The 12,143-nt window shown below is 37.9% G+C and overlaps 1 protein-coding gene across 1 annotated transcript in view; it reads right to left on the bottom strand.

The window, feature by feature from the left end:
* The window catches only part of LOC138750996 (chromodomain-helicase-DNA-binding protein 3-like), a gene marked incomplete at its 5' end in the record, with an annotated part of 45,141 nt that overhangs the window by 9,877 nt on the left and 23,121 nt on the right, over positions 1-12,143 (bottom strand). Inside the window, 4 exons of the mRNA XM_069913089.1 lie at positions 989-1,162; positions 8,729-8,850; positions 10,619-10,756; positions 10,996-11,196. Of these exons, the coding sequence (XP_069769190.1) occupies positions 989-1,162; positions 8,729-8,850; positions 10,619-10,756; positions 10,996-11,196 (635 nt within the window). The remainder of the gene's footprint in view (positions 1-988; positions 1,163-8,728; positions 8,851-10,618; positions 10,757-10,995; positions 11,197-12,143) is intronic.

Here is a 12,143-nt window from a genome sequence, read left to right as displayed (position 1 = left end):
CGAAAGCAAAATAAACCAACATTCCACTCTGATCAAAAATTCTGCAGCTGCTAAAAATATGAATAAAAAAAATACTCAGAAGTCGGGCAGCTTTTGTGGAGAGAGAAACAAACCAATGACATTTCATCAAAACTGAAAGATGTAAGAAATGAAAATAAATTGATTAAGATTCTGGAAACTTGAATCAAAAAAAAAAATCAGAAAATGGCAGCATCCTGTGGAAAGAGCAGAATCAATGTTTCAGATTAAAGATCCAACTCTCCAGAGTTAAAACAAGAAAGTCGAAGATGCTGAGGTTCAAGTGCAATTCTTGTTTCAACCGGAGCAATTGGGTTTGTGGATCTTGGGTAGGAGGTAGAACCAGACAGTTCAGGGTTGGAAAACAATGAGGTTAGAGTCCGTAGAAGGGAGATGACTGGAAGTGACGAGGTCAGTTATGGTGCAGGAGAAACTGCTGACCAAGTTTTAAAGTTGCAGTAAAGAAACGATAAAACAAAAAGGGAAGGTCCTTGATCCAATTAAAAAAACCCAGGAGAGACTGGGCTTTAAAAAGGGTACCTTAGTTTGCCTGGGAGAGAAAATTGAAATACCAAACAATGAGACAGAAAACCAGCTGGAAATGAAGTAAACAAAGCTCATGGCAGAAGAAAATACAGATGCTAGTAATTATAAACTGGAAACAGAAAATGTTAGAAACCTTCAGCAAGTCATGCAAGTGAAAGAGTTAACATTTCAAGCTGAAGACCCTTCATCACAAATAATAAGAATTCTGAGGTCAACTGCTTCTCTTTCCACACATGTAATGAATGGCCATCTTACGGTTACATTCGGAGCAGGGGGCTACAGGCTGCAAAGTGTGCAGTCAGAGGTGAAGATGCTGTTCTTTGAGTTCTCCAAGCTTCCTTCCTACACCATCTTTCCTTCCTCCAATGTGTCAGTCTTGGACCAAGGCCAAATTGCAGAGCCACAGGATCCCAGAGTTACTTACTTCTGCATTGTGCTCAACTCCACCCGCACAATCAGTTCGGTCTTGGAGGGCATGTTCTTGAAGACGTCAGCTTTGAGACGTCGCAACATGTGGGGGCCGAGGAGGTCATGGAGCTTCTTGATCTGGTCCTCCTTCGAGATGTCAGCAAATTCTTCGAGGAAGCCTTCGAGATTACTGCAATAGATATGAAGTGAAAGCCAGGTGATGAACAATTAATGAATCCACAAAGATCAAAAATTTTTCACATCATAGAACACAGAAATCTACAGCACAATTCAGGCCCTTCAGCCCAGTGTTATATAACCTACTCGAACAACTGCCCAGAATTTCCCTATTGCACAACCCTCAATTTTTCTGTCCCATCTACCCTTTAGCCTCTTAAAAATCCTACTCTACCTGCCTCTACCACCATTGCCCGCAGCTAATTCCATCCACCCACCACTCTCTACGCGAAGAACTTGTCTCTTAGAGGGGGAGTCACGTGATGGAGTAGTGAGTGGTCAGGAACTCCAGCCCTCTCCGGAAAAGTTTAAAAAAAACACAAAACACAAAGGAACAAGCATAAAAATTAAAACAAAGTGAAAGCAAAGGTGGGAAGAAAATGGCAGCAAAGAAAGAAAAGTCGAAAGCAACGGGAAGAAGAAAGAACGTCGGAAGAAGAAGGTGAAGGCCTTACCTGTCCGAGGAGGCCCGCCGCAGAGAGAGAAGCTCGCTCCCTAAGATCAGTGGAAGTCCCGAGCTCGGGACCACAAAAATGGCTCGCGGAGACAAGTAAAAGTGCGCAACCGCAATGCGCGAGGAGTCGCGTATGTGCGATGCGCGTGAAAAAAAAACACTGACGGGAGGGGGGACCAGCTGAGGAGTCGATCTCCACAGCTGAGGATGACAGCTGCAACATAACAACAGGAAGAGAACATAGAAAATAAAGAGAACAAGAAAAAAAGAGTAAAAAGAAAACAAGGAAACAACAGATGACCAACCCAGAGGAAGAAGAAGAACATAGAGAAATGGAATAAGAAGGGAAAAGCAAGACAATGGATATTTTTTTTTTAAAGAATATATGGAATCAGTAAAAGAATGGTAATTACAAGAATTTAGTGAAATAAAAAGAAGAATTAAAAGTGCAGAAGAAAAAATGAATAGAATAGAGATGGTCATGTCAGATATAGGAAAAAGAGTGGACAAGGTGGAAGAATGGGAAACAGTCATAGAAATGAAAGTAGAGGACTTAAAAAAGAAATTAGAAGAATCTAATAAAAAAGTTAAAGAGACACAAGAGCTGTTAGCTCAAAAGATAGATATAATGGAAAATTATAATAGAAGAAATAATATAAAGATAGTGGGCCTTAAGGAAGATGAAGAAGGCAAGAATATGAGAGAATTTATAAAAGAGTGGATCCCCAGGGTCCTAGGAAGACCAGAATTATGGGAAGAAATGGAAATAGAAAGGGCGCATAGAACATTAGCCCCGAAACCACAGCCACAACAAAAACCAAGATCCATTTTAGTAAAATTCTTAAGATATACAACAAGAGAATATATTGGAGAAAGCAATGACGAAAATAAGAGAAGACAAAAAGCCACTGGAATACAAAGGTCAATATTTTTTTTTTCTATCCAGACATAAGTTTTGAACTCCTGAAGAAGAAAAAGGAGTTTAATACAGCAAAAGCGATCCTATGGAAAAAAGGATATAAATTTATGCTAAAGTACCCAGCGGTACTTAAAATAGTTATTCCAGGGCAGCAAAACAGACTATTCTCGGAATATTCACGAAAATTTGCAGAACAACTACAAAACAGGCAGAGAGATGAAGACATGTAACGAGAGTAAAAATGATCACGAACTATATGTATGTGTGTGTGTGTATGTATATATGTGTGTACATGAGTGTATCCGTATTTAGAGGAAAATATATATAGAGTATAGATAAGAATTAATAAGGAAAAGAAAGGGAAGAGAGACAGTAAGGAGGGAATTAAGAGAGTGACCTTTGTTATATATGAAAATTGAAATCTTTTCTGGGGGGGCTAGGTGGGGAGGAGTTACGGTCACTGCGAAATCAGTTGACGCTTGCGAGTGAATTCGCAAATCCAAATGGAGAGGGGAGATGTGGTTGCCCGACAAGGGATAAAGGGCAACTCAGGAAGGGGAGGGGATAGTGAGGTTAAAGAAATTTTAGATAGGAGAATAAGGGAAATGTTTGATGTTTTAGAAATGTTGTCTTATAAAGTGTTCAAAACAAGAAAGCAGAAATGGATAAGAAGGAAAGGTGATGATGAGGAAATGGAAAGGAAAGATAAACAACGTATGAAATGGCTACGTTGAACTATATGACTTTAAATATTAACGGAATACATAACCAAATCAAAAGGAAGAAACTGCTAAATTTACTGAAAAAAGAAAAAATTGATATAGCATTCGTGCAAGAAACACATTTAACTGAAATGGATAACAAGAAATTAAAGAGATATTGGATAGGACATGTAACAGCAGCGTCATATAATTCAAAAGCTAGAGGAGTAGCTATATTAATCAGTAAAAATGTACCAATTAAAATAGAAGAGGAAATAATAGATCATATGTAATGATAAAATGTCAGATATATTCGGAGTTTTGGAATTTACTCAATGTATATTCACCTAACGAAGAAGATCAAAAATTTATGCAAGATATTTTTTTGAAGATAGCAGACACGCAAGGGAACATACTAATAGGAGGGGATTTCAACCTTAATTTTGATTCAAACATGGATAAAACTGGGAAAAAAATTAACAGAATGAACAAAGTAACCAAATTTATAATTAAATCGATGCAAGAAATGCAACTTTTGGATATATGGAGGAAACAACACCCAAAGGAAAAGGAATATTCATATTATTTGGGTAGACATAAAACATACTCAAGAATAGACCTATTCCTGTTATCAGCTCGCATGCAAGACAGAGTTGGGAAAACGGAATATAAAGCTAGAATATTATCGGACCACTCACCCCTGATATTGACAATAGAGTTAGAGGACATTCCTCCAAGAATGTATAGATGGAGTTTAAACTCCATGCTACTTAAAAGTCAGGATTTTAGAGAATTTATTGAACAACAAATTAAAATGTACTTTGAAATAAATACGGAATCAGTGAAAGATAAGTTTATACTATGGGACGCAATGAAAGTGTTCATTAGAGGGCAAATAATAAGTTATGTAACCAAGATGAAGAGGGACTACAATCAAGAAACAGAACAGTTGGAAAGGGAAATAGTAAATATAGAAAAAGAATTAGCAATGAAGGAAGACACAACTAAAAGAAGAGAATTGGCAGATAAAAAAATAAAATATGAAACACTACAAACATATCAGGTGGAGAAGAACATAATGAAGACAAAACAGAAATATTATGAACTAGGAGAAAAAACGCACAAAATTCTAGCTTGGCAGCTTAAGACAGAACAAACTAAGAGAATGGTATTGGCATCAAGGAAAAAAGACAAACAAATCACATATAATCCAACAGAGATTAATAAAAACTTCAGAGAATTCTACGAACAATTATACCAAACTGAAAACGAAGGGAAAGAAGACAAAATAGATGAATTTTTAATTAAAATTGAATTACCAAAATTACAAATAGAGGAACAAAATAAATTAACAGAACCATTTGAAATAGTAGAAATACAAGAGATAATAATAAACTACCAAATAATAAAACACCAGGAGAGGATGGATTCCCAATAGAATTCTATAAAACATTTAAAGATTTATTAATTCCTCCCCTTCTGGAATTAATCAACCAGATTGATAAAACACAAAGCTTACCAGAGTCATGTAAAACAGCAATAATTACAGTAATACCAAAGACAGGGAAAGATCCACTCACACCAGCGTCATATAGACCAATATCTTTACTTAACACAGATTATAAGATAATAGCTAAACTATTAGCAAACAGATTAGCTGACTATGTACCAAAAATAGTAAATCTAGACCAAACTAGATTTATTAAAAAAAGACGCATTTAAAGATTTATTAATTCCTCCCCTTCTGGAATTAATCAACCAGATTGATAAAACACAAAGCTTACCAGAGTCATGTAAAACAGCAATAATTACAGTAATACCAAAGACAGGGAAAGATCCACTCACACCAGCGTCATATAGACCAATATCTTTACTTAACACAGATTATAAGATAATAGCTAAACTATTAGCAAACAGATTAGCTGACTATGTACCAAAAATAGTAAATCTAGACCAAACTAGATTTATTAAAAAAAGACGAACAGACGATATTTGTAAATTTATTAACTTAATTCATGCAGTAGAAGGGAATAAAGCTTCAACAGTAGCAGTTGCCTTAGACGCAGAGAAGTCCTTTGACAGAGTAGAATGGAATTATTTATTCAAAGTATTACAAAAATTCAGTTTACCAGAGAAGTATATTAATTGGATTAAAGCATTATATAAGGGGCCATTGGCGAAAGTGACAGTAAATGGATATATATCAAAGCAATTTAACTTAAGCAGATCAACAAGGCAGGGATGCCCACTATCACCCTTATTGTTCGCGTTAGCTATAGAACCACAAGCAGAATTGATAAGAACAGAAAATAAAAGGGATAAAAATAAAAGACAAGGAATATACAATCAGTTTATTTGCAGATGACGTTATAGTATACTTAACAGAACCAGAAATATCAATAAAAGAATTACATAAGAAATTGAAGGAATATGGAGAGGTGTCGGGTTACTAGATTAACGCAAATAAAAGTGAAGCAATGCCAATGAATGCGGATTTCTCAAAATTTAAGAAGGAATCACCATTCAGATGGCAAATGCAAGCAATACGATACCTCGGTGTACAAATAAATAAAAACCTCGGCCATCTATATAAACTCAATTATTATCCACTAATGAAAAAATTACAGGACGACTTAGAGCATTGGAAAGACTTACCACTAACACTAATAGGAAGGATAAACTGTATTTAAATGAACATTTTCCCAAGGATACAATACCTATTTCAGCCATTGCCAATACACTTGACGGAGAAATTCTTCAAGGAGTTAAAGAAAATAATAAGGAAATTTTTATGGAAAGGGGGAAACCGAGGATAGCACTAGATAAATTAACAGAATGGTATAAACAAGGAGGCTTACAACTGCCAAACTTTAAAAATTATTATAGAGCCGCACAATTAATATACCTATCAGATTTTTATCAAACAAGGGAAAAGCCAGATTGGACTAGATTAGAACTAGATAAAATAGGGGAAAAGATACCTGAACATATATTATATAAATGGGATGAAAAATTGGTACAATGTAGGAATTCTCCAGTATTACATCATCTGCTCAATATTTGGAAGATTCATGTAGAAAGGAATAAAACAAATTACCAAAACTAATACTGACGCAAAATCAGCTAATCCCTTTTACAATAGATAACCTTTCCTTTAGAGAATGGGAGAAAAAAGGGATCAAAAGAATAGAAAATTGCTTTTCAGGAAATAAATTACTATCCTTTGAACAAATGAAGGATAAATATAACTCAAGAATCAGTGTTGGCATACTACCAACTGAAATCCTACTTGAAGGACAAATTGGGAAGCAGTCTGAGGTTACCAGAGGGAAGTAATTTTGAATATGTGATTACAGACACAATGATAATCAAAAAATTTATAACAAATATGTATATTAAACTGCAAGAAAAGGAGAATGAGGAAACAAATGGTAAAACTAAACAAAAATGGGAACAAGATTTAAACGTAAAGAAGGAAACATGGGACAAGTTATGCTCTGGAACTATGAGAAATACAATAAACACGAGGTTACGTATGATACAATATAACTGGATACACAGGCTAAGTTAAATAAATGGGACCCAACAGTATCTGACAGATGTTTTCGCTGTAAAAAGGAAATGGGAACAACAATTCATGCAATCTGGACGTGTGAGAAAGTGAAAAAATTTTGGGAAGATCTAAACCAGATATTAAATAAAATCACAGAAAGCAATATACCAAAAAACCCAGAGATCTTCCTCCTAAATAACATAAAAAACAAAGAATTTGGACTTGATTTGGATGGTGCACAAAAAAGATTTGTTAGGATAGCCCTAGCTGTAGCAAAAAAATGTATTATGTCAGCCTGGAAATTAGAAGATAACTTGAGAATACAACAATGGTATATAGAAATGAATAAATGTATTCCATTAGAAAAAATAACATATAATTTAAGAAATAATATTACAATATTTGAACAAATATGGGAGCCATACATGAAACACAATAGAGAAAACCTACCGGGGACATCTACCACCTAAAATGACAGAAGGAGAAGGAAATGAAAAGAATTGACTCAGTGGAATTTCTTGTTAATTTTTATTGAGTGACAACATTGTTTGATGGGTTTAATGTATCTTAGATTCTGTACTTTAAATGAATGGGAGGGGAGGTAGGGAGGGTGGGATGGGAAGAGGGAGGGGGGAGAAAACGACACTATATATTTGAAAAGAAAAATGTATGTATCTTGATCAATGTGTTTTATAATGTGAAAAATAAAAAATTTTATTAAAAAAACTTGTCTCTTACATCTCCCCCTCCTCCTCCCAACCACTTTAAAACCATGCCCCTTGAATTAGCCATTTAGCTCTGGGGAAAAAAGCTTCTGGTCAGCCACACGTCCAATGTCTCTCATCATCGATACACCTCTATCTGTCCCCCCTTATTTTCCTTCACTCAAAGGAGAAAAGACCACGATCACTCATCCGATCCTCACAAGGCATACTCTCCAATCTATGCAGCATCCTTGAAAATCTCCTCTGCAACCTCTCTATGAAATGACCCACAGCAATGTTCTTAAACTCCAAACAGCAAATGAAACAAGACCATCTCACAAAGGGAGATTACAGCAATCCATCTAACAATATTTAGTGCTGATTATTAATGGTCACTTCAAGAAGCTTCTGAAAGCATGGAGCAAAATGGAGAGGTTTGAGCAAGAAATTTTTGGTCACCCAACTGAGATCAGCAAAGGCAACTTATTTTTTCAAGCTGTTTGACTGAGTCCATCATTCTGTCCTTGGCCAGAGGTCATAGAATCACACATCCCATCTGATGAGTGACTCAATAAATGCGCCCATGGACGTTGGTAGAAATCAGTGTTCAGATGGTGGTTGCCCCTAATGCAATGCTGGAGTAGCAGAGCAATTCTTCCCCGTTTCAGCTCCAAGCAGGCCATCAGGACACTTACTGTCAGATTCTGACAGCAGTGTTAGTACAGCCTATTTAGCAGAATGCAATTCACTCCAGCAAAGTAGTTTTCCCATCTTTGTGGATTGATACATTCTAACCATTAAAAATACTTTAAACATTGGAGTAAGCTTCAGACTTTCAGTTTATCCCACTCTGCCTTTTACCTCTAAGTGGGTTGGTGTAACTCCAGAAATTTGACTATGTCAACTAGATTGAAGCTCATTTTGTACAGAGACAATAAGCCACACTTCCCTTACATAGATGCCATTAGTTCAAACAAGAGGGTCCTGAACAGTATGTATCCCTTAGCTGACACTCCAAAGGATAGAATACCCGACCTTCATTACATGATGTATTGAGGGGGTTTTGCTTTTTGCAAATCCACTGTGTTGAAGAGAGCGCGGACTGTAATCCACTGGTTAAAGAGCAGTTTGGGATGCCCCAATGTCAGGCAAAAGATTCTTAACCCATCGTCGTAAAACGACACTTACTTGAAGCGGTCGGGCGTCAGAAAGTTGAGCAAATGGAAGAGTTCCTCCAGATTATTCTGCAGAGGTGTTCCTGTCAGCAACAGTTTCCAATCAATTTTGTAACCATTCAGCACTCTGAAAAACTAAGCAAGCATTATCCCGTCAGTACAAAAGTGGTTCTGTATTTCCTTCAGGTTATTTCTGTGGATGTCAAAATCAGAATTTATTGTCATGAACAAGTCATGAAATTTGGTGTTTTATGGTAGCATCATCATGCAGACATTCATATTATTAAGCAACTTAGACATTACTATAAAAAATTTAAAAGTGCACGAAAAGTAAGGCAGTGTCTTTGGTTCATTGAACATTCAATAATCTGATGGCAGCGGGGAAGAAGCTGTCCTTGTGCCGTTGAGTGCTTGCTTTTAGGCTCCTGTACCTTTTTCCCCAATAGTAGCAGAGTGGAGAGGGCATGGCCTGGGTGGTGGGGGTCTTTGAGGATAGAGGCTGCTTTCTTAGGGCATTGCCTCATGTCGATATCCTCAATGGAGTGAAGTCTGGTGCCTGTGATGTTGCAGACCTAGTTAACAACCACCTAGAGTTTATTCTTGTACTGAGTGTTGGCACCTCCAAACCAGGCAGTGATACAACCAGCCAGAATGCTCTCCAAGGTGCACCTGCAGAAGTTTACAAGAATCTTCGGTGACATACTAATTTCTTCAGACACCTCACAAAGTTTAGTCACTGGCAAACCTTCTTGTGATTGCATCAACGTAGAGGCTCCAGGACAGATCCGCGGAGATGTTGACACCCAGGAATTTTAAGTTCTTTACCCTCTCCACTACTGACCCCTTGATGAGGACTGGGTCGTGTTCCCCCGACTTCCGCCAGAAGTCCACAATAATTTCCTTGGTTTTGCTGACGGTGAGTGCAAGGCTGTTGATGCACCATTCAACGACCTGATCTATCTCCCTCCTGTTCGCTTACTCATTAGTTTGTGATTCTGCCAACAACTGTGGTGTCATCGACAAACTTGTGGACAACATTGGACTTGTGCCTAGCCACAGTCATGAGTGTATAATGAGTAGAGCAGTGGGCTAAGGACACATTCTTGGGATGTGCCTGTGTTGATGGTCAGTAAGTAGGAAACATTGTTTCCAATTCGTATTGACTGTGGTCTTCCGATGAGAAAGTCAAGGATCCAGTTGCAGAGTTGCAGTTCTCAGTTACCACCTCTCTTAAAATGGAATAATGACTCCCCCCTCATCCGTTCCCCCCACCAATACCTTACTTGAGTCACTTGCAATGCCAATAATTGACAGTGCTGTCTCCATTTGAAAAACTTATTCAAGTTCAAATTTATTGTCAGACTACATACATGGCATTACATACAACCCTGATATTCTTTTTCCTGGGGGCTCAGGCAGAATTTCTACTATCAGTAGAGTAAATTGTACTCAAGATAAAATATTTGTATACAAAAGACAGAAATGTAACTAAAGAAACAAACTGACTATACAAAAAATATTCAGCAATAAATAATGTGCAAATTAATGAGCATCTAATTAAGACTGTTGTTGAGAAGTCTAATGGTGGATCAACTATTCCTGAACCTGGTGGTACAAGTCTGATGGCACCTATACCTTTTTCCTGATGGCAGCAGTGAAAACAGAGTGCGTCCTTGGTGGTGTGCATCCTTTATGATTGCTGCTGCTCACCATGTAGATTTTCTTGATGGTGAAGAGTTTTACCTGTGATGTCCTAGGCAGTGGTATAAGCATACCAATACCCTGACATTACTGGCAGGGTATTGGTATGCCCATACCTGGCCATGATGCAGCTGGTCAGCACACTTTCCTATTGCTAATTGTTAATGCTGTATAAAGGAAAGCAGATGCTCTTCTAACTCACCTTCGACTGGTTGTTCTTTAATCTGTGTGCTTCATCCACTACTAGACAGGCCCACTTAATGGAGCTCAAAACTGCCTGGTCAATGGTGACCAGCTCATACGAGGTTAGCAAGACATGAAACTTCACCTGCGCCTGATTCTACAAAGGAAGAAAATTGGGTCAGTTTGACTATTTAAGTGAACATGCTCCACACTGTGAGATTGAGCTCAAAACGTTCCCCTCCCTGGGTAGTTGCTTCTGGGTCACTTTCATGTGAGCCGTGATCCTCTGTGTTGTTTTCACTGGGCTCTACATTCAACATTACTGTAACCAAATAGTCTGATATTAACCCTTCACTTCGCAGCCTTCTGCAGAGTAGCATCAGAACTCTTACTTACCCTGATTTTGACTGCCCGCTTGCTGACTTTAACTGCACTATCATCAAAGCTAAACTCGTTTTCCCGGATGACAGCACGGCTATCCTTGTCCCCTGCGTATGTCACCACATAGAAGTGTGGTGCCCACATCTCAAACTCTCGTTCCCAGTTGATGATCGTAGACAGGGGAGCGCTGACCAGGAAGGGGCCTTTGGTATGTCCCTGTGGAGTGGGAAGAACGAAATTACAATGCTCAAGTATATAAAATTAAACATTTACAGGGAGAAAAATCACGAGCTGTATTTAATTGGCTACGTTTCACATCATAAGACCTTAGCAAGACCAAATTTGGAGTAATGTGTGCAGTTTTGGTCACCTGATTACTGGTAATATATCAATAAGATCAAAAGATTTCAGAGATTTACAAGGATGTTGCCAAGACTTGAGGAACTGAATTACAGAGAAAGGTTAAACAGATTAGGACTTTATTCCCTAGAGCACATAAGAATGAGGGAAGATTTATGAAGGGTATAGAGATGAGTAAATGAAAGCAGGCTTTTTCAACTGAAGTTGGGTGAGACAAGACTAGAAGATGTGTGTTAAGGGTGAATGGTGAATTGTTGAAAGGGAACATTTGGGGGAAATTTCTTAACACACAGAGTGGTGGGAGCTTGGAAAATGGTGGGAGCTTGGAATGAGCTCTGCCAATTGAACTGGTGAATGCAGACTTAATTTTAACATTAAAAGAACATTTGGACAGGTCGTGGATGGGAGGGGTGTGGAGGACTATGCTCCAGGTGCAGGTCATTTGGACAAGGCAGAGTAATAGTTTGACAAGACGAGATCAGGCCTGTTTATGTGCTGTTGTGTTCTATGATGCTTCCCTGTAGCACCAGACAAAACTTATACTAGTAAACAGAGATCATGAGTGATCACCAAAACCTTAATACGAGATGGGTCATGCTACAGGTTTTGCTGAAAAGAGAATGCTTAATTTTTTAAAAATTAGACATACAGAACAGCAGCAAGTCCTTCCAGCCCACAAGCCCATGCCTCCCAAATACCCCAATTAACCTTCAACTCCCATACATTTTGAAAGATTGGAAAAAATTGAAGCACCTTGAAGAAACCCACACTGGGAGAACATACAAACTCTTTACAGAGAATGG

The sequence above is a fragment of the Narcine bancroftii genome, unplaced genomic scaffold (assembly GCF_036971445.1).
Source record: "Narcine bancroftii isolate sNarBan1 unplaced genomic scaffold, sNarBan1.hap1 Scaffold_564, whole genome shotgun sequence".
NCBI classification, from domain to species: domain Eukaryota; kingdom Metazoa; phylum Chordata; class Chondrichthyes; order Torpediniformes; family Narcinidae; genus Narcine; species Narcine bancroftii.
This window is presented reverse-complemented; position numbering and strand designations above follow the sequence as displayed.